The following is a 23,778-nucleotide window of genomic DNA, read 5'->3' on the forward strand; positions in this document are numbered from 1 at the left end:
TATTTTCACTGTAATTTTCAAGATTGAATACTTGATTGGTATGTTTTTAACTGAATGGACTTGAGATTCATTCACCTGGCAGCTTATTGAGTGCCCACTATGTGTTCATTATACCAACAAGTTAAGGCATTTATAATTCAGCTCATGTGATAGAACTTTAGTGAAACAAGTGGCGAAGGTAACAAATTGCATAACAATTTTGCCTGAAGTAAAAACCTAGATGCTGAAAGATACACTCCAGGAAGTATACAGCATTGTTACTGTTGTTTGTTTTGTCCTTGTGAAAGAGTTATTTGTAAAATTAATGCATTATCTTTCATGAATGTGCCAAATAAGCCTTGCATGCATTACGTCAGTTATATAGTCTTTGCTGAGACCATATCAATGACCAAGGTGATAAAAGGGAAGGTTATCTTTTGCTTTCAATGAAGTCTGATTGCTACAACATCTGACCCCTCCTCTGAGAAAATCTCATCACCATCTGCTTGTTGAGTTTATTATTATTTTACTTGAAATTTCCATATTCCAAATCAGAAAGAAACATTACTTCACTAACGTTAAATTCCCCAAATGCAACTAAAGTGTTCTTACTAAATATAATTACATAAAAAAAAGATAAATGATACAATTTGAAACTACACATGTGGGCTGGGTGCAGTGGCTCATACCTGTAATCCCAGCACTTTGGGAGGCTGAGGCAAATGGATCACTTGAGGTCAGGAGTTCGAGACCAGCCTGGCCAACATGGTGAAACCCATCTCTACTAAATATACAAAAATTAGCCAGGTATAGTGGCGCACGCCTGTAATCCCAGCTACTCAGGAGGCTGAGGCAGAAGAATCACTTGAACCCGGGAGGCGGAGGTTGCAATGAGCTGAGATCATGCCACTGCACTCCAACCTGGGTGACTACAAGACCCTGTCTCAAAAAAAAAAAAAAAGTACATATGGGAAAAGGAGCCTTCAAAAATTTTTTTGTAGATTTCTTGTTAGGATATATATATATATATATATATATATACGTATATATATATATATATATATATACACGTATATATATATATACGTATATATATATATATATATATATATATATATAGACACAGGCTTTCTGTAAACAGAAGGAAAAAACAGCTTTGAAAATAAAAACATGGCCAAATACCCATGACCAGAAGGAAGATAGTGAGAGTTTACGCCATCATTCTATATCCCACCTCTGATTTTATTCACTCTACCATGATTTTCCTGAGAATAGGTGTTAGTGAAATTATATATCCCAGGGAGATTCTTGTGTTCTCTCAGCCTAATGATGTGTGTGAGCAGTAAACAACGATGAGGCTATGAGGGCAGGAAGGGAATACAGTTGGGAAAATCAATTCAGATGGCAGAATTGGCAGGTTGAATAAAATATAGTCAGGCCTAATGATTCAGGAAAACTTTACAAGACCACACTTGTCTTTCATGTGATACGTTAGGTTAAAATGAGCCCTCCTTTTAACATAGGCAGTTAGGTTTTCAAAATTGGCTGAATAGATTGGCACAGACAAAATACTATTGCCTCATATTTGTTTATCAGTGATGGTGGTTCATATTAAAAATGTATATTATGGCTTTCACTTCTATTAACCTTAATTTGAAAAGTAAGATCGTATTTCATTCAGCATGTTTTAAGAAAAGGGGAAGGAGAACTAAAAACCAAATTTCAAAATTAGGGATCCATAAATATAGACAAGGGATTATGTGACTTGAATTCTAAAAGTAAATACAGGCCACCATGAAATTTAGTAATCTACTATGGAAGTGAAAGGTGGTTTTAAGGTAGTGTTCCCAGACTTAGAGGAAGCACTCTGAATTTAATAATAGCACTGAAATAACCATCATGCGTGCATGACACGTAGGTACTTTCTCCTCTCACTTACCCCCAAGTGACTTCTCCTTCAAGGAATACATTTAAAAGGGAAATGAAGGCTTCCTTCTGTTTCCTTCAATGCAATAATTTCATCAAAGGAGGGCAAATCAATGAATTATTTTGAATTTTTACCCCTCAATAAAATCTTGATTACTAAATATAGCATGCCATTTTTCTGAGTAGTTCAAACAGACTTACTAACAAATAAGTAAATCTCAAGATATAGCTGAAAAAAGGTGACATTGTCATGTTCAAGCTAGCAAGGATAGTTTGTGAAAACTTTACAGAGGGTTGAACATTCTTTCAATTCAGGCCCATAGGAACACTTGGATATGAACATGTCTAAAACAGTGAATATTTTCATTTCAAATTCTAGAAGTTTATGACTTATGTTGCATTTCATCTTCTTTGTGAATTGATATTACTATCATAATGAATGAATTCCCATTCTTTTTATTTTTTTTTGTGATTTTTAGATTCCTTATTGTCTCAATAGATTTTTTTTGTGTCCATTTCTCTCATGAAATGTCTTTAGGTCATATACACTGAGTAGTGTAAGTTTACTAAATATCTCGATTTGCATCAGCCTGGAGCCTGGAGACCTGAATTCTGATGCCTTTAGACTTTGCCTTCATCAGGCAATGGTGTCAGCCCTAGAAGAACTAATTGTATTTCCAAGAGTATTTCCCAAAATGTATGTGCAAATTGCTTAATCTTTTCAGTCTGAGAAGGTGAAGATCTTCCACTGATGGTTACGAGTAGTTATAAAGACATCTAAGTCTTGGAGCAGCTGTTTAAAGTCCCTGTGAGTTTATCTTGTCAACACCTTTATCATTGCTTCCTTTTAACTGTCCAATTTTTTTATTTTGGTAGGGTACCATGCTTGGGAAGATTGAATTTGAAGGTCAGCCTGTGGATTTTGTGGATCCAAATAAACAGAATTTGATTGCTGAGGTTTCAACTAAGGTGAGGGGTTTTCCTTTGTATTTTGTAGTTTTATTTGATCCCATTTAGACCTTTCTTGAAATATCAAAATCTTTATTTAGGCAGAGTTTATCTTCCAGAAGCACCAGTGTTGAGGGGAAAAAGGGATCTCATAGCAGCTAAAATACACATTACAAAATCAGTGCATTTAAAGCTGGTTTTACTTACAGGCTTACATGGGAAACTTCATGCCCTGATTTAGAGGATTTTTACTAAATTTAGTGTTCCCTCCACGTTTTCTGATTCTTCAGCTTAGGATTTTAACAATGTCAAATAAAGGAAGCACTGAATTGCCAAAGATAGGTACAGTGATGATGAGGAGTCAGAGCTAGTAACCTGCCAGAGAGCTAAGAGAATTTTACAGAAGTCAGGCACAGTAATCAGAATCCTGGGGCATTTTGTGCAGGAAAAATATTTATTCATACACTAAAGATTTCTTGTGTTATAGCTTTGTTTCAAAATTAAAGTTCGTAATGATGACTGAGTCACCCTAAAGTGAAATATGTTTAGTATACATTTATAAAAAGGTATAGAATACATTTTAGAAAGAAGTCCATTGGGTTTGATCGAATATCTACTAATGTAGGTGTGAGTGAGTTTCTTGAGCTACAGTCTCTGTCCTTGGGGAGCAAAGAGTGTGGTGGAACAAGCTAGGAAGTAAATCACCATGTGCAGAATCGTGTGATAAATGCTGTCCTTGGAGTGTGCATAGCATGCTGCAAGGGCATGCATGGGGCAGCATTGAAATGGGATAGGTGGATCAGAGAAGGCCCTGTAGAAGAGTGAGCCCTGTTTTGAGACACAAAGAGCAGGTCGTAACAGTTAGGTAGATGAAGAACCAGGAGAATTTTGTTTCAGGCAGAAGGAATGGCTTGCCAAGAGGCATAGAGGTACAGAACAACATAGTATATTTGAAGAGTTACGCACAGTTTGGGATGGCTGAATCAAGGGGTTCACACCTATTGGTTTACACACTTCAGCAAGGATGAGTGGAGATGGACTGACTGAAGCTAGGTCTAGAAGGTCTCATATCATTGGCTAATCAGCACTTCCAGAAACTATTGTCAACTCATTCGGTGTCATTTTGGAGCAAAGTAAAGCTGAATAAAAGAGCAAGCAACTAGAAGGTTATTGTAACTTATCGGAACAAAACTCATGAGAGCCTGAACTGAGCAGTAGTAGCAAGAACAGATACAGCAACCTAGGCGGCTTATACAAATGGGAGAAGAAGGGGCTGAATGTGGTCAGGTAAAAGAGCACCTTACTTTCTCAGCTAAGGATTTCAACTAGTTAGGTTGAGCATAGTGATTATGTCATTTGATATCTGAGATGTTTATGGGATACTGCTATGAAATTTTTTTAAAGAAATGTTTTTGATTCGCTTTGAAACTTAAAGGAAGAATTGCTACCTTCTGTTTTTACTACATACAATGGGAGTTAAAAATAGAGCTTCTCCTTTCCTAGGACTATGTATTTGGTTACCATGGGGCTTTACATGCGGAGAATTTAGCCCTGTGGAAGCCTATGTGGCATCATAGTTATTGGCTGGTTCTACCTTGGGGTTTATTTATACTATAGCAGAGATGGCTACAAAATTCTCTTCCATCACCAGTGTGGCAATGGAATTTCTCAGAGAAACTCTACTTTATCCAAGTAGAAAGTGAGTGTTATTTTGACAAAGGCGATTGAAATTCTTAGAAAGGAAGGAGTAGAAAAAGTACATGTGCACGCAAAATTTGATTTTAAATAGATTTATTCACCACAACATTTTATTTCTAGATATAACATACACTTTTTTGCCCATGATATTTCGTAATTATCATGGTCCATTCAATGTGGCAGCTCTGGCCTTCGAGGAAAATAATAACAACCAAGCTTTTTTGAACACTCAGTTAATTCTCACAAAAACTCCATGTCATAGATGAAGAAACTGAGGCTTAGCAAGTAAGTCTATTTAAAATCAAATGTAACTTGCCCAAGTTTAGTGTCAATTTGAATTCAAGTGACTCCAGCATCTCTGTGGCTAACCTCATGCTATTTTTCTTTCCATTTTGATGGGAGTTTGACGGAAAAGCTTTAAAAAGCTCAATTTCTAGATTTCTGTTCCATGAATTCAAGAAACCTCTTCAAGACTCCCTGTGAACCTATTTTCTATTTGGCCTGCATCTTACAAGGTCTGAATATGTTTGCTTCTCTACCTAGGAATCTTCTCCCATGCTTTCTCCTTCCCCTTCTCGCCTGAAGAAGTCAGTTTCAAGAGTCAGCTCATTGTTCCTTTGTGAAGCTTCCATGACTCATCTCACCTTTGGATTCCATGTCATTTAATAAATAGCTTCAGTATAACAAGGATCAAATTGCATTTAACTCTTTGAAAGAATTGTCTCTTTCACTTGTCTTGGTTGGCTCTTTGAGAGGAGAGGCCATGGTTTACTTATTTGAGTCCCCAGCACTGCCCATAGTACCTTTCACATAGTACATGGTCAACAAATAATGAATAAATAAGGGAATATACGAAGCCAGTAAATGGTAGTTAGAGTTGGTGGTAAAGAAATTGCACATTCTTATTTTCCCTTCAAATCCTTTAATCAGTGTTTCTTATGGTTCTATGACCTCCATTATTAATATAATAAAATTATCATTACTACTAATAACTGTAAGTCTTATTAATAAAAAATAGGCAGGATCTATTGAGTACTTATTATCTGCTAGGTTTCTTCTAAATGCTTTACACTGATTAATTTATTCCATCTTCAGCATAATTACATGAGATGGGTATTATTAGGAACTCATTTACTGATGAAGAAACTAGGGTGTAGAGAGATTAAATACCTTCCTTGGTGTGAATGGCCATAGGATTATACATAGGAAGGCTTGGTCTAGTGTCTACCTCTCAGAAAACATCATCTCATACTGCCTTTCAACATACTAGAAATAATAGTTACACAACTAACAGTTATACTATTAGTAACCCTCCTTATACTACCATGTGATAATATTCAAATAAGTTTACATTGTTTTACTCCTTATACCTTTTACATATGCAGAGTAAGGACTCAAGAATTTTAAATCAGAAATGGTAAAATATGTGAATATGTGAATAGACTGGAAACTGACTCTGCTTGTATGGGTATCCTACCCCCTCCTGTGACAAAACCTTGTCATTGAGGGTCTTTAGAAAGGATGTTCCTATGCCCTTCCTGACACCTGTTCATCTGGGAAATGATTCCTGTTGTGATACAGCACCAATCAGAAGGAGTATAGAGAACATTTCATAAGGAAGAGTTCCAGCGTGAGAGTTTTTAAAGGCTTTAAAAAAAGTTATTAAAAGAGTAAAATATTCTGATCAGTAACATGTAAGACTCAGAGAAAACACACATTGATATTATCTGGTATCCCGGTTCCTGTCACATGAAAATGAGAGACAAGGATTTTGGGTTCCTAGAAATTAGTACTGAGTCGTGATGTTCATGTCGGGCAGGGATGTGCATTCAAAACGTGCTGAAACCTAAGAAGTATGTGTTGTTAAAGAAAACTAATTTTAAGTTAGATATGTAATTACTTATATCTATGGAATTTGATCATGGTGTTTGCAATATTCACTTCTGATTTTTAATTTTAAAATTGGTCCCATTCATATGACTTCTCTTCGTTTTACATATTTCCCTGTGAAATGATTTAGTTTGAAACACAGCATGATAGAGGGTGATAGATGATAGAATGTTAGAATTGAGAACTGCCTTGGTGGTTTAGTCTAGCATTTCCTAAACTGGAAAACAGTGGTGTGAAGCAATTCATCTTAAAAAATTCTGTGGTCAAGCAAGGTTGCAAAATGCTGCATAAGATATTCCTCTCTGGTAAGTCCAAGCACAAATCCATATATGCGAGTATCCGTGAGGTCTTGTGTAACTTCTGTTATTCTTATGCACAGTATTTAATGTGTTTGCGTAGAGACCAGCAAAAATGAGCATATCTGTGTTTTTATCTGTGTCCAATCAAAGGAGATGCTGCAATGGTGAAAGCTGGCTCCTTTGTTTCTTAATGCCAGTGCAATTAAATAATATTACTATAGCTATGATAAAATGCGTATTTGTATCAGGAGATTACATATATTTTTGAGTTTTGTTTGACTACATGCCTTGGAAATGTTGATAACTTCATTCATTGTCTTGTAATTACAATTTTCTGTAGCTACAACTAGATGGTAATATTGCTTTATTTTACATCAGAAGCCTAAGGTTAAGAAAAGATCTATACTTTTTCAAATTATTTGATGAGAAAGATCACCTGTGGCATTCAATTCAGCAATAACTCCCCCCAGATCATGAAAGGATTGGGGTATTTTTTTTTTCCCTCAGAATAGTCAGTGAGAGAAAAAAAAAACCCAGATATAGTTTATATATTTTTTTCCTCAACTATAGTCTAAGGATTATAATTTCACATTCTATATAGACTTAGTGGAGAAGTAGATATTTCAGTCAAAATAAACTGTTCTTTCAAACATTCAGTTTGTACTTTTCATCTGAAAATTTTCACAAATGATGAAATCATCCTAAATTCATAGCATGCTAGCTAACTCTCAAAGCAGGAACCAGTGTGTGTGCCCAGCCTTCTAGGCTTCCTCTCTATTTCTATTATTTCTCCTTGTATGACTTTGGAGAGCTGCTTATTGGGTTAATGCCTGCCTCCCAGCCGTGCTTCAGACATAGATAATGATTATGATAGGCTCTGGGATCTTTTTATGAAATCTACCATTTAAATGCAAACAACTGCACGGCAAACTAAAGGGACTGGTGGTCTATACCTGCTTAGCAATTCCTGTGACTCTCATACTGATTTTATCCATTAGGCCCCACTGCAGAAGCCTAATGTACAGTAATTCAGCTTTACCCCATTTGATCTTTAGTGCAAGTTGAGGATCAAGTGGTATTTAAAGCACAATGTATCTATTGCCACATCTGTCTAGTGCTGAATCAGGCAATATTACTTAAACATTTCATTGCTACTAGTTGTTAAAGAGGCAAAACATGAGAAAGATGGTTAACTATGGACGCAACCAGTTTCTTAGAGATAATTGTTATTACTGTAATCCACCGTTTATATAAAACAGTAAAGTCTTTTTTTTCTCATAAAAAAGATACAGTCTGTGGCACTTGTTGTGCCTTTCTTACAAATTGTTTGTTAACTGTCAGTCACTCCCTAGTAGTTAACAATCAATCTGTTACCAATCTAAGTTCAAAGCATCGTCAGATGTGTTTATGGTTTTGGTCTGTTGCCCATAGCTGGGACTTCCCTCTCATTCTCTGGTTTTTAAAATGGCAGGATGTCAAGGTGTATGGCAAAGGAAACCCCACAAAAGTGGTAGCTGTGGACTGTGGGATTAAAAACAATGTAATCCGCCTGCTAGTAAAGGTAAGTAATTTGTTCATCTCAAAGGTGAGGGTTTGTCATATTGACCATTAGTGTTCAGCCAGTTTCCTCTGTTACAGAGAAACTTATGCATTCTTTCAGAATGTCAGGGGTCTACATTCTTCTTGTTGCTTTTGATTTACAAAATAGCACATTTATCCCTGTTCAAATTAAAAATATAGACTGCTATGTTTTTTCTTTAAAAAAAAAAAAAACCTCAAGGGCCACTAAAACATGGAAGAAAATGATGACTGTTCTTGTCATTAATTGACTGACAGTCTGAGAAGCATCATGTTCACTTTCTTTGTGGTATAGAGATGACCAAAAAGCTGGAGTCTGTCTGATAGCATCTCCTTTGGGCCTACATTTATTTTGTACCACACGTTTGTAGGAATCATGCCCTGACACAGTACGAACTTTCACAGTGTTTTTATATCAACTCTTAGACAACCAGTTAAAATTAAACCTTAAAAATCCTCAAGAACTTAACCATCATAATAATGTTTCTTAAATAAAGTTTTGCTAGGATTTTTCCTTCTCCTCACTCCTCTCTCAGTCTGTCTCTGTCTGCACATCTCCCCTCCATACACATCCATACACACACACACACACACACATACACACACACATTTGCATAACACCAAATTAGCATGCATATTGGGAGACTCTTCATCGTACCTCCTTATTAGAGAATACCAGCAATATTCAAATCATGATTTCAAATTCTTGTCAATTTTATTAACAAACATTTGCGTGGATAGCATGCATGGTAGCAGATGCTGTGGATGGCCTGTGTATATCTCACTCTCAAGTTACCATTTTAATTCATGTTGCCCGTCTTCCAGTTGCAAATATCTATATCTCTTTGCCTGATGGCTGGAGCCTACTGGCAGGCAGTAAATGGCATAGAATTAATGATCTCTGGAGTAGCCCCCAACCAAAGTGCAGAAAGAGCCAGTGTTTAACCACCCTGGCTCCTTTGTCCCATGGATAGGCAGTCTCTAAGGTAACTATTCCACACGGGCTCTCAGAGTTCCCTAGTGGGCTTAAATTTCACTTATCCCTAGTGGTAACTGCTTGCTAATGCATACTTTATTGGGGTGTTTCATGATGTCACTTCCTCTCTGTTTAGTATGGAAGTACCTTCCAAATAAGCTTTTGTTCTCTTAAATCCTTGTTTCAGGAAATGCTTCATGGGAAACCCTCAAAGACACCTTCCTATGTGCTTTTATATTCAAACAAATTTCTAAGTTTTCCATTCGAATATCAATCTTACAGAAAAAGAGACAACCCTAGGAAAGAAAGCTGATTAAAATTTGATAAGACAAAAAGGCAAGACTGAAAAAGGTCTGACATGGGCCAACTTAACATTTTCAAAAAATGGATTTATATTTTTTCGCAACTGGTTGTGTGAAGGTAACCTACTCTCCTGTCAGTCCAGTCATGGCATTTGTAGGCACTGAAACTTCTCTTGAGTGCAGGAGAGTGCATTATCTATTTTTTCAGGATCAAAAGTTTTAATGGTGTTTTTTTTTTTTTTTTGAGACAGAGTCTCACTTTGTTGTCCAGCCTAGAGTGCAATGGTGTGATCTTGGCTCGCTGGAAACTGTGACTCCTGGACTTGGGTGATCCTCCCACTTCAGTTTTCTGGGTAGCTGGGACCATACCTGGCTAATTTTTGTTTTATCTTTTTTGGTAGAGATAGGGTTTTGCCTGTTTCCCAGGCTAGTCTTGACTTCCTGGGCTCAAGCAATTCCCCCCTATCTTGAGCTTCCCTATGTGCTAGGATCACCAGCATGAGCCATCAAGCCCAAGCCCGGCCCCAAAGAAATTTTTGCTCAGCATTATTTATTTTAAATGTTTACAAATTTTTCCTTCCCTTTAAGGAATGGTTAGTCAAGAGAAAGTCTAGCAAAATTATACTTTGGCAAAGAAACATGTTATTAAATTCATCATTCTTGTGTCTCTTTTCCAGCGAGGAGCTGAAGTGCACTTAGTTCCCTGGAATCACGATTTCACCAAGATGGAGTATGATGGAATTTTGATCGCAGGAGGACCGGGGAACCCAGCTCTTGCAGAACCACTAATTCAGAATGTCAGAAAGGTGCAATGAACCTTGAATTCATGTGTATCTGTGTGGGAGGTGGGGGCTTCCGCTGTATACCCTGAAAGGGCTGTGATACATTTTATTTATTCAGGCATTTTTCAATGCTGGTATTTATGACTTCTGAGGCAGTGTCAGTAGAGATATTCTGTAGGGGAACCAATGAGGAGAGAATATCAGAGAAAATAGGGTTTTTCTTCAGGCAAAGTAACTTTGGGATCATGTCCTTGAGTTGAAAGAACTGGAGTCCAATGGCCAAATGTATTTTGCGTTACAGTTGTAAACTGACAACTCATGGTTCCTCATCATGACCTTGGGACCCATAAGACCTGCAGGTCTCTAAAGAAATATTAAATTAGATTTAGTTTAGTCTGAATGTAAAGTACATCTTATTGAATTATAATGGTACAAATTTGTCAATTATGTCCTTTTTTTATATTCTTCTTTTATTCAGTTACTATTCTCTTTACCTTCTTAAGAAAAAAGGATACCTCATTTTTATTCATTCAGAAGCAACATTTTTTGGAACTGTACTAATTGGTTAATAAAAATTCTCCCTGATTTAGATTTTGGAGAGTGATCGCCAGGAGCCATTGTTTGGAATCAGTACAGGAAACTTAATAACAGGATTGGCTGCTGGTGCCAAAACCTACAAGATGTCCATGGCCAACAGGTGAGGTAGTTTCACTTTTGCTTACAGTAAACCAGCTCTGACATACTAACTAAATACAAAGAACTCAGAGTACTTACCTGCCATTTCTTTAGAGTAAATAAATGCACATGTACCCTAAAACTTAAAGTATAATAAAAATAAATAAATAAATAAAAATAAAAAATAAAATAAATAACCATACCTTACCTGGTTGACAGTTGTTTGACTACCTGATACCATTTTTATTGCATTTTTGGAAAGCAGCCTTCTCTAATGATAACCTTGCTATAATTTAGAGTTACTTTCCTTCTCTTGGCGTAAATTGAGGTTATAATACTCAATCAAATGATATTCCAAGGGAAATTGTTCTGATTTTAAGCTTGATTTCAGAACATTGTAACATTTTAAGAAGGTAAGTGTGACTTAAGAGCCGAGAAATCTTTAGATCCTCTCGGTTTCTTTTTTTCCCCTCAAACAATATTAATTTATTAAACATCAGGCTTTCTCCCATGGCCCACCCTCTACCTAAAGTATAATTCAGGTCTGAGCAGTCATCTTTTTGTTATCTCCCAATAACTCTCCGGCTTTAAAATTATTGTAGTTCTCTTAAAGTAAGTCGCTTATATTTCTTAGTTTCTGTTAAGCTGGTGAGCAACCTTGTTTGTTATGAGTGCAATGCTCCCTTTTCTAAAACCGATTATAGAATTTAATAGACCTGTGTATTTAACACACAACAAAGCTTCCTGAATTGATTTTTGTTGGGAAAATTATTGGGATTAACAATCTGTGACTTTTCTCACAGAGTGATTTTCACTAAGCAATTGAAATTTTGAATTTTAATAGGCTTTACTTGTTCACTACTTTATAAGGAATACATTTATATTATTCTCTTCACTTTTCCTTTTCCCTATTCTTTTTCTCCTTTTCTCTCCAGAGGGCAGAATCAGCCTGTTTTGAATATCACAAACAAACAGGCTTTCATTACTGCTCAGAATCATGGCTATGCCTTGGACAACGCCCTCCCTGCTGGCTGGAAACCCCTTTTTGTGAATGTCAACGATCAAACAAATGAGGTAAATGATGTCAATAAACCTGTTCAGTTGGTTATGAGAAATGCAGGGCTTTTAAAAATAATTGATACATAAGCATTGTATATATTTATGAGATACATGTGATATTTTGATACATGCATATCATATGTAATGATCAAATCAGACTAGGATAACCATCACCTCATTTTTTATTTCTTTGTATTGAGAACATTTCAAGTCTTCTCTTCTGGCTGTTTTGAAATGTGCAATAAATTATTCACTCAGAATATTCACCCAGAATTTTTAAATACACTATGATGCAAATACCTTTCTCCTGTTTGTATGTGATTTTTTGGGGGTTGAGTGTTGAAAAACAGTTGTACGTTTTCTCCCATAGCCCTCTGTGTTTTAAAATGTCATTTCTCTCTCTTATTCTCTCATCAGTTGGCTTGTTAAGATTCACTGTTTGAGTTATTAATCAACAACTATCTCATACATTCAATGTTAGTGGGCTGTTGGTCCAAATCTGTTTGAGCCCCGTCTGGGTGGGTCTCTGGGACTTACTTGGCACTGGTGTAGTGTTTGAGAAGACCCTTGGAAAAGTAATTTCGGACTTGGGGATAAGATGAGGACTTGAGTTTACTCTGAACAGAACCCAGAGGGGTCCCAAAGGCTATAGACCAAATTTGTTATTTATTTATATTAAAGGAAAACACATTCAGTTGAGTCTTCATTGACCCATTTTCCATACTTATCAAAATGGTCAGATATGTAAGTCCTTAAGATATCGGACCATGTTACTTAACAGTACTGTTAGTTACAAAAATTTTATTAAGCATCTAACTCAGTTTTCAAATTTGAGCTTTATTGTCCCCTGAATAATACATAGCCACACTTGATGTTCACTGTTACAGAAGGAATTTCTTCCCGTTTCTTATTCCTTTAGGGGATTATGCATGAGAGCAAACCCTTCTTCGCTGTGCAGTTCCACCCAGAGGTCACCCCGGGGCCAACAGACACTGAGGTATGTCAGAAAGATGAGGCCTATTATGTATGTAAAAAAAAAAAATGTATTTGTGTGGAAATTCGAGAAACCAAAATAATTACCCCAGATGATCTTGAGCAGAACATTCTCAAGAAGAGTGCTTTGGTAACACACATTTTGTATTAAAATCTCCCCATGAATGTCACAGAGGAAATTTTTATCTTTTTTAAAATTTAAAGTGGGAAAGCCCTTAAGAAACCCGAAGTGATGGTATTTTTATTTAAACCCATTATCATTCTAATATATTTAGTTCTGAAATTTACAATTGTTGTACTATGCAAATGAATTCCCTTTTGCTCTCTCTCGTTCTCATGACTGAAATGAAATTTTAATCCCCCATCTGTGACTTCACAAAAATCCCTATGGCAACTGGTTGTGTAGCCACTAAGGGAGAATAAACAGCAGCAGGAGAAGGAGGGGAAGGGTGTTGGAGGGGAGAGAGGGCATGCATGCACATACATAGATGATTCAGACGGCTTCAGAAAAGAACCACAGGAATGCTTACAGGAGTTTTGTATTTAATCTAAATATTTTTACTTTTTTGTGTGTGAGCTCTTAGTTCATTGTTCAAACACATCTTTCCAAATAAATTCTTCTGGTGATATCCAGAAAAATCTGAAGTCTATTGTGACTTCCCCACACCCAGGGGCCTCCAGTAGCAAATCTTCATTGTCAGAACTCTCAGAAAAGACTTCTGAGAAGTCTTCTGGGAAGAGAATAAGAGCTTTCTTACTGCAAGCTCTGCTCTGCTCTCTCATGTCTGAATTGCCTTTTTAGATATTTATATTTTGTTCTTGTTTTAATATTATTAGGAAATATTGGTTCTTAATAGCCAAAATCAGTATTATATTACCAACCCATGATGAAACTCATAAATCAAATTTAGTTATGTGTATCATCTAACACATGCTAAGTAGTTTTTTAATTTAAAATTTAAATTAGCATATATTAGTACTTCGGATTAGGAACATTGCAATTAAGATGTAATAATATCCGCTATCACATAATTCTCCTTTTTTGTCTTTCCAATAATTGCAAAATGAATATTCTTTGTTGTAATTTGTCATATCTAGTGAAACAACAGAAGTAAATCCTTTGGCAAAGATTAACAATAATCTTCAGAAACTGTTTTTAGCGCTCATAGAAATTTAAATTTAAATTAGTATTTCTAATTTTCTATATCATAAGTGATATAGCTTCAATTGTTATATCCACCTAGAATTTGATTTAGAAGAAACAAATGATATACAATTTACTAAAAACTTGGCATTCTCAGAAGGCATCTGATATGTTTACTGCTTATTGGAAACTTCTTTTTTATAAGACTTGAAGTGAACAGAAGTGTTTATTTGATTAAATTCTCATACTAACAGATATTTAGTTATTGATAAAAAAGCAAAAAAAGATGAAATGTTATAATAAAAATTATTTGTTGCTTATCTGAAGTTCAAATTTAACTGGGTATATTGTGTTTTATCTGGTGAACCTAAGAATTTTGAAGCTTCTAACTAGTTGGTTATATTTTTTTCTAGTACCTGTTTGATTCCTTTTTCTCACTGATAAAGAAAGGAAAAGCTACCACCATTACATCAGTCTTACCGAAGCCAGCACTAGTTGCATCTCGGGTTGAGGTCAGTATGTGGGCTTATTTTTGGTTTATGAATTTTAGATTGTCCCTATCATATGATGATTTTAAAAAACTGAATGATGTAAGGCATACTAGTGTTTAATAAAAGATGACTGTTACATAATATTGTAATAGACTGTCATTTTGTAACTAATTATTTGGTTCCTTCTTGATGATGTTTAGTGGAACTTCTCATGTTTTGATTTAAAATAATGTCTTTTAAAGTTTACTTCTTCCAGAGTATTTGTAATAACATAACAAAGAATAGTGTTTAGTTTAGAATTTATTTCCCATTATCCAAAAAGCCATAGCTCTATGTAAACATGAGATACATTTCAGACTACAGAATCATTATAGATGATAGAATTCTTTTTGTTTCATCTAGAATAACTGTTATTCAACATCATGTACTGAGTATTATTTTACCTCCAAAAAGCAAATGGACAAGAATATAACACTTAAATCCTTAATTTGAATATGTATGTTAGTGTGATAAAGTTTTTACCCATTTCCTTCATAAACTACACACTCATATCATTATTTAAAATTTAGAAGGATGTATGTGTATTTGAAAAAATACCACACATAGATATATTTACATATATGTATATATTTTTGGATATTTATATATGTTTAAATAAAATGTAAACCTCTGCCAAAGATTTTTCACTTAAGTGAAAAACCTTAATAAACTTTGGAAGTCACATTGAAATTAGAGATGTTTTAAGTTATTAGTCTTTTTCCCTATATATTACATATTTTTCATAACATTAGACCTTAAATGACCACATAAACTCAGACAATGTGGTTTGTCTTCTCCACTCTTGAAAATGCCTTATTTTCCCCATTTTAGCAGTAATAACAATGTCTTTTTCTTATTGCTTATAGGTTTCCAAAGTCCTTATCCTAGGATCAGGGGGTCTGTCCATTGGTCAGGCTGGAGAATTTGATTACTCAGGATCTCAAGCTGTAAAAGCCATGAAGGTGACAAAATATGACCTTTACTAGAATTCATATGCTTCCTTTAATGAGTCTAATTAGTATTTTATAGTTTAGATTTATGACACTACCTCTTTTCAAAGTTGCTATAATTATTTTCATTAACTGTGTGTTTATAAATCTTGTATTAAAGAAGCTTGATCACGAGCAAGAATTTCAACTTTCTCAAATGTGCACATCTGTAAATTGAGGAGGTTAGATTAATCTCCAAAATTATTTAGGTTACTGCCTACTTATAGTGAAAACATATAAAGGCACATTTATTGATGCTGTTTATTTCTTTTGAGGCAGTGAGCTTTTCAAATATACTTGTCTTTTATGTGAAAGAGAAATTTTGGGCATCTTTGGTGCTTTAAAGTACTTCAAGTGCTCTACAGGATGCTTCGGGCATCTCTGTGGTTGAAATGGGAAACTCCAGTTGGAGGAGCAAGGGCAACAGTACATTTTGTTCAGGTTTTAGAAATTATTATCTGTCACTGGGGGACACAGTTCTCCCATCAGTGCCTGGGAAACAGGATGATATGGCAACATTTTCAAGTAGAAAAAAGGATTTGCTACACAGGTGTGGAAGGACATCCTTCCTGTTTCTTTAAACTCTCTGGAGATCTCCCAACACTTACTGTAGTAAACTAAAACTTTAGAAAAATTCCATTGTATATTTAAGGTATTTCTCTTGAGGAGTTCAGTTGGTACCCCTCGTTGTGCTAATCAGGCCGTTCGGAGGCAATGTGAGCTCTTGGTGACATTGCCTCAGGCTTTGCAGTGTAATGCCATTCACCAGAGACCAGGCTAGTAGAGGGCAGCATAGAATGGCAGCAGAAGATTAGGACAGCAAACCTGGGAAAAACAGTTGGCCAAAGGTTTTCTTATTTTTCTTTTTGTTAGTATTCTATAGTCAAAGATTTTCACCTGACGGGTGTCTGTTGAAGAGGTAGAACACAGTCTCAATGACTTTACTCTTTTTCCCATTTGTTTTTATTTTTTAATACCCTCCTCCACTGGTGTACATGCACACTCACATATTTTTTGGAATAAATTTTCAAAACGATGTTTTACTTCTTTGTATTATGCTTTAATTTCTCATTAGATAATTGGAGACCGTCCAGTGGTTTAGATTAGTTAGAACACAATCTAAGTGTGGTCAGAGTTTAGAATACATTTAACTGTATACAGTTTTTATTCTATTTGGGAGTTTTACAAATAATTAGAATTTCTATAGTTTGTATTTTAATGTGTTTTACATCAATTGGGTAGAGTTATACAGTTTTAACTAAAGAACAGGAATTATTAGATTAGATTGTGATCACTTAGAAGGTTAATAATGAGGTGAATTTTTAAACAAAAAAAAATAATGGTGCATATATTGCAACAAGAATTAGAAAAATCAGAATGATTTAAAATTAAGATTGAAATAAGCTTTAAAATAAATGAACACTCATCATGTGTATGTATAGGATGTTTTCCTGTATAATTTGACTGATAAAAAATCGCCATATTCATTGTATAGAACATTCAGAAAAATACTTAAATATACTAAAGTTTGTTGGTACTTTTCTTTAGTAGTGAGGCTTTCTATAACTTCTGTTGCTGGTATGTTCTCAGTTGGGACTCAATTATTAAAATTCATCGCATATTATAAAAGCATTTGCTTACCTGTTTGTATCTTCCTGACATTTTGTTAATAATATTACTCTTAAAATCATGAGAGATGACTCATATTGAGGAAAGAGCATAGGATTTGTATCCTAACATTTGAATTAGAGCCCTAATATTGCCACTTATTAGCTATGTGACCTTTAGCAAACCATTTAACCTTACTGAATCTCAATTTCTTCATCCAAAAGGTTGAAATCTCTTTCATAGTCTTGGTGTAAAAATCAAATACATTACTAAAAAGTACATTACAAGCATTAAGTCACTATTTGAATTTAAAGCAGCGTAAAATATATTTAATGTTTTATTAGATCCTCCCCAAAGATATGTGGGGTTTTCAATAATAATTTCTATACTTTTATCTGAATATTTTGTTGACTTTTTAGGAGAATTTAAAATTGACATGTTAATGTATGAAATAATTAGAACCATCTGGCTGTATTTTATAATAATTATTTTGCTAAGTGTCACCCTCATCCTGGTTTATAAAACAATTATCCTTAGTAGCCTACATAAAGAATTATTTTGAAGGTCTCTCCTGATGTAATGAGATAGAGCTATGAATACCTTCATATATATATATATATATACACACACACACACACACGCATGTGTGCACATAGTTTTATTTCTTTCACCATATAGTTTTTTAAATATGTACAAACAGTTGTATAATGCTCTTTGTTAAAGCACTATAGCAAGCATGAAAATCTAGAAAATAAATGGAAACCAGCAGAAGGCTCTCAGTGCTTCCAGCAAGAAGAGAGCACATTATTCTGCATTTTAAATGTACAGTCAATGTTCTTAGACAAATAAATACAAGGGGGAGCAGCTTTTTTTTTAACTTTTATTTTAGGTTTGGGGGTTAACATGTGAAGGAGAAATAAGATCCTTTTTGAATAAGCAAATATTGAGGGAATTCATTACCACCAGACTTGCCTTACAAAATATCTTGAAAGGAACACTAAGTATAGAAAAGAAAGACCACTACCAGCTAATACAAAAATGCACATAGACACACAGACCAGTGTCACTGTAAAGCAGCTACACAAACAAACCAACATAATAACCAGCTAATAGCACAATGGCAGGATTAAATCCACATATCAATGCTAACCTTGAATATAAGCAGGCTAAATGCCCCACTTAAAAGGAATGGAGTGGCAAGCTGGATAAAAAAGCAAAACCCAATGGTATGCTGTCTTCAAGATACCCATCTCACATGTAGTGACACCCATACGCTCAAAATAAAGGGATAGATGAAAATCTACCAAGCAAATGGAAAACAGAAAAAAAAACCACAAGGGATATAATCCTAATTTCAGAAAAAACAGATTTCAAATGAACAAAGATTTAAAAACAGACAAAGAAGGGCATTACATAATGGTAATGGATTCAATTCAAGAAGAAGATCTAACTATCCTAAATATATATGCACCCAACACAGGAGCACCCAGTTTCATAAAGCAAGTTCTTAGAGACCTGCAAACAGACTTAGACTCCCACACAATAGTAGTGGGAGACATCAACACTCCACTGATAGTATTAGACAAATCATTGAGGCAGAAATTTAACAAAGATATTCAGGACCTAAACTTGATATTGGACCAAATGGATCTGATAGACCTTTGTAAGAACTCTCCACCCCAAAACAACAGAATATGCATTCTTCTCATTGCCACATGACACATACTCTAAAATTGACCACATAATTGTAAGCAGCTTTCATATTGCCTCTACTTCCATTTTATATTTATTAATTTAAAATTTTTGGAATATGTTATTCTTTTAAGGTTGATTGAACTACAGAGTTCAGTAATATTTGTGGATCTCTAGACAAATTATATAGGAATGGTCTCCAGCTTTGCCAGCAGTGGCAAAGATCACCTCACACTAATCTTCATGAGGCAGCCAATTCTTTTGGATAGTTTCATTTTCAAGAATTTCCTCATTTCTTTGACCAAATGCTTGTCTTCCTTTAACTTCCATTCGCTAGTCCTATTATGGATCTCTACAGCCCACAGATAACCTAAAAGCTTAGTTACCGCATGTCTCTTTATTTAAGTGTGGTCATTCTCTTCTTTAGACCATATATTCATGTACTGGATTCTTTTGTTTCTTTCAGGAAGAAAATGTGAAAACTGTTCTGATGAACCCAAACATTGCATCAGTCCAGACCAATGAGGTGGGCTTAAAGCAAGCTGATACTGTCTACTTTCTTCCCATCACCCCTCAGTTTGTCACAGAAGTCATCAAGGCAGAACGACCAGATGGGTTAATTCTGGGCATGGGTGGCCAGACAGCTCTGAACTGTGGTGAGTTCTTTTAAGCTTAATTGCAGAGTTTTGACATATGCACTGCTGTGTAATACATTTTATTTGAGCTCATCTAACAATTGTGCTTTGTGTGTTCATAAAACCTTTCCTCTACTGTGTGAGAAAGCAGTTAGCAAACAGCCACTTAATACGGTCATATGATGAATATTACTAGTTAATTTCACAAAATAGCTGAGAGACAAAGAAACCTTTCACTTTAATGCTCCAGAGTGGCCAGTAGGTTTCTTGAATTTCTCTACTCTATTGCAGGATATTGCTTTTCTCTGTTGCTATTGAGGTCTTGAGAACTATTATGAATGAAAAATGAGAATTAACATTGGTTAAGAGCTCTTAGGTATCAGCCCTGCGGCAATTGCCTCTCAAACATATTTTCATGATAGCATAGATCAGTCTTTCTACTATTACTTCATACATCTGCTGAGTCTACTGCTTTGTTCTCTTTAAAATTCTTCAAATCTTTGGAACTAGATCATGAATAAGAACCTCTTTAGCTAGTTTGGGTAAGCAATTGGTGATATAACTTGTATGTCAAAAAAAAAAAGGACTAAGGCAAAATTTGGTGGCTAGGTAGTGGAAACACAAACCATTTTGATGATAATTTTTAGCCCAGGTAGGTACTCAGATATTTGAGATTTTTTAAATTATAGAATCTCATTATAGAAATGGACTTTGGGAGGAAATGGAATATATTGAAATCTTAAGGCTCAGTATAATACTATGACTTTTATTAATAAGGATAAAAATGATTTTCAGAAGATGGTAATATAAGTAAAAGTAGCATCAGTAACATATTTTGTCAGACCATCTTCAGAATTTTTATTTCAATTTTTTTCCTCAAGTGCAATTCTATTGTAGACAGTGGTAACTTCTTGGATTTTAAGATTAAAAAAAATAGTTGTATTCAGTTGTCTATTAAAAAAGGCACAAAATTCGAGATTTTAAAAACTAATCCTATTTGGTTCTTCTTTAGGAGTGGAACTATTCAAGAGAGGTGTGCTCAAGGAATACGGTGTGAAAGTCCTGGGAACTTCAGTTGAGTCCATTATGGCAACGGAAGACAGGCAGCTGTTTTCAGATAAACTAAATGAGATCAATGAAAAGATTGCTCCAAGTTTTGCAGTGGAATCGGTAAGGATTCTTTGCTTTGGAAAAACAAGGGCATTATTTGTCTTGGGTTGTAGGGAGAATGATTTTTCGTGCCTAATAGTAATAGTTAAGATTATTATACTTGCATGCATTTTCTTCTAGAATTGTGTTAATAGTTTAGAAATATTGTGCATTACAGCACTCAATGCTGAAATGATAGGTATTAACATTTTACTTTATGAAAAGGGAAACATAAGTCCAGAGATGAAGTGGTTTATCAAGGCTTGAAGTGCCAATGAATCTCAGATCTCCTGAACCGAAACTAAAAACGATACCAACTTGCAATAACAAAGCAATTTTTACCTTGTTTCTGGGATCAATCACACATTTTGCATGTGTGAATGCCCTGCAAATGAGAAATTGGCTTTAAATTTTTTTTAAATAAAATAAACATTTTAGAATAAAATGGATCCAGTCAGTAAAATGACTGGAAAACCTGTAGTTTAGATATTTAAGGAAGATAGATTTGCTTTTCTGTTATTTATTTCCATTGCCTCTTATGCCTATCAATAAGCTATTAACAGTTATCAGGAAAAAGAATCAACTCACTTTATATCTGTTTTTGCCCCTGACTTTATTTTTGACTTCAGGCTTATAGTTGGTGAAGTGGAGGTGCTAGGGGCAGTGTTAAATCCAACTTCTCCATGGTAGAAACTGGCACACCCTTAGGAATAAAGCAGGTACTGCTGGGACAACTAAAAATGGGTTATGTATGTTTCAGAAGACAATGCTACCAAGTATCTTTTGTGTTACAAACTTGTCAATCAAATAATCCCAGGATAACTCTGCTGCACAATTTGGGAAGCTCTTGCCATACATTTGTTCTTTCATTGCCAGATTTAATTATGTCCTTGCTTCCTCAGGAAAAGTAACAGGCATATGGGAAAGGTGTAATTACATTCCCATTGGTAGTGTAATAATATTCCATGACAGAAAAATATAGCCACCATATGTTGTATTCTGTAAGTTAAAAAAAAGAATTCCAAGCTTCTGGGACTATTCTCAGACTGAACTTGAAAATGAAAAATCTCTTTATATACAGTGTTTCTAATGGCTTATTGTGGTAACATCAAGCTAGCTTCAGCAGCAGAGAACCTGGTTTCATTAAGACAGAGACTTTTAAGCTGCACGTAAAAATCGTAAAAATCCAATCATTCAATATGGCTCCCATTCTCAAATGAATGATGATTATTTCTGCTTTGACCATGGTTCTGTTTCAATAGGACAGGATAAAATTTACCACAAAAGTGTATCTCTTAAAAGATATATATATATCCTCCCTTCTAGAATTTTACTTAACATTTGAATAACAACACTTGCTTTTCAGAATGAGATGAGGGAATAATAGAACATTTCCAGATTCACTCTCCCCAGATAAGTTGGTTTACCTGATTTCCAGACTCTCTTGGTGTGGTCTATTCTGCTAGTGTGCTCAGCTTTTAAGATGTTGAGTCCTTGTTCTTGTTGACAGATTGAGGATGCGATGAAGGCAGCAGACACCATTGGCTACCCAGTGATGATCCGTTCCGCCTATGCACTGGGCGGGTTAGGCTCAGGCCTCTGTCCCAACAGAGAGACTTTGATGGACCTCAGCACAAAGGTACGTATTTTTGTAGACAATATTCTTACCAACCAAAAAAACTGACTTGATAGACCTTTTCAACTAGAGAAAGTTATGTAGATGAGAAATTACATTTTCTTTATTAAATCATGATCATGTTCTCCAAAAGCGTCTTCCAAAAGATGACACTTTTGAGAGAGCATGCAGTGCGACTCTTCATGCCAGGATGCAATCAATGATAAACCACATGGTTCAAGGTAAACCAGTGGTCACTTTACCTCAAATTCCACCTTTATAGTACAATCTATTGACTTCAAGGAGATGAACTTAATTCAACTCCTTCTTCCTTTGTTTCAAAATCTACTCCCAAATATTTAAAATGCTAAAATATGTTTTAGTGGTTAAGGACAAATAGGACATAAAGTCTCATTTTTAATTTTTTTGAAATAATGTGGCTGGCATGGATGACATCCAGAAAGTGAAACATAGCACATTGATTAGTTTGACTTTACTCAAAATTAAGGTGTCTAAAATATACATGGTATAAACCGCTCAATACAGTAAATGACTGAACTCCACCAACTGCCATATACTCATAAAACACGAGAGATTTGAGGGTTTATAATTTATTTTCTATCAAAATCACTTTAACATATTAGGAACTACTTCTTTTTTTGCATATTAGAGGAAAACTCTTGAGAAAAGTAAGATACGCTACAAAAACTAAATTAGAGACTAACACAAAAAATATGCTCCAGGAAAGCAGAGACTTTTGTCTATACTCTATTTCCACAAAATAGAACAGTGCCTGGAAATACCAGGAGTTCAATAATGTCTTTGAAGAATGATTACATGTGCAGCCAAGAAACCTGTGTAACTTACATGGCAGTCATAGAAGTGAATTTGACAGAATTACTGTGAGGGCTATTTTGGGAATTATTTAAGAAATAGCTCAAGGACAGCTTATTGCTTTATCTTTACTTACATTTTGAACTGAAGTGAAATGAGACCCTTGAATTGTTGACATAGAATTTTGAAAACAGATAAGTACAATTCAGCATATTGAAATAACTACAATGGCAGACTTACATATAAACAACTTGGGTTTCATTTTTCTAAAGTTGTGAAAATTACAAAAAAGGGAAACATACCTGACATAAATGTTTCTTGTTACCATTCTGGACATATGAATCACGTATTTAGAGCAAAAACATGTTTTTGAAGATAAAAAGTTTATTTCCTCTAGCATGTTAGATGCTCCAAATATTTTCAATATTAACAATTTCATAACTGCCAATTGTGACGATGCATACTTAGTCTCTATTA

General features: G+C 35.0%; 1 protein-coding gene across 1 annotated transcript in view; it reads left to right on the plus strand.

Moving 5' to 3' along the window:
• Positions 1–23,778, plus strand: part of CPS1 (carbamoyl-phosphate synthase 1) — a 120,061-nt gene that overhangs the window by 23,363 nt on the left and 72,920 nt on the right. The window contains exons 6-16 of the mRNA XM_054477399.1: positions 2,782–2,874; positions 8,212–8,301; positions 10,274–10,402; positions 10,969–11,075; positions 11,989–12,127; positions 13,032–13,109; positions 14,663–14,761; positions 15,646–15,741; positions 19,535–19,724; positions 20,716–20,873; positions 22,363–22,491. Of these exons, the coding sequence (XP_054333374.1) occupies positions 2,782–2,874; positions 8,212–8,301; positions 10,274–10,402; positions 10,969–11,075; positions 11,989–12,127; positions 13,032–13,109; positions 14,663–14,761; positions 15,646–15,741; positions 19,535–19,724; positions 20,716–20,873; positions 22,363–22,491 (1,308 nt within the window). The remainder of the gene's footprint in view (positions 1–2,781; positions 2,875–8,211; positions 8,302–10,273; positions 10,403–10,968; positions 11,076–11,988; positions 12,128–13,031; positions 13,110–14,662; positions 14,762–15,645; positions 15,742–19,534; positions 19,725–20,715; positions 20,874–22,362; positions 22,492–23,778) is intronic.

Source organism: Pongo pygmaeus, chromosome 11 (assembly GCF_028885625.2).
Source record: "Pongo pygmaeus isolate AG05252 chromosome 11, NHGRI_mPonPyg2-v2.0_pri, whole genome shotgun sequence".
NCBI classification, from domain to species: domain Eukaryota; kingdom Metazoa; phylum Chordata; class Mammalia; order Primates; family Hominidae; genus Pongo; species Pongo pygmaeus.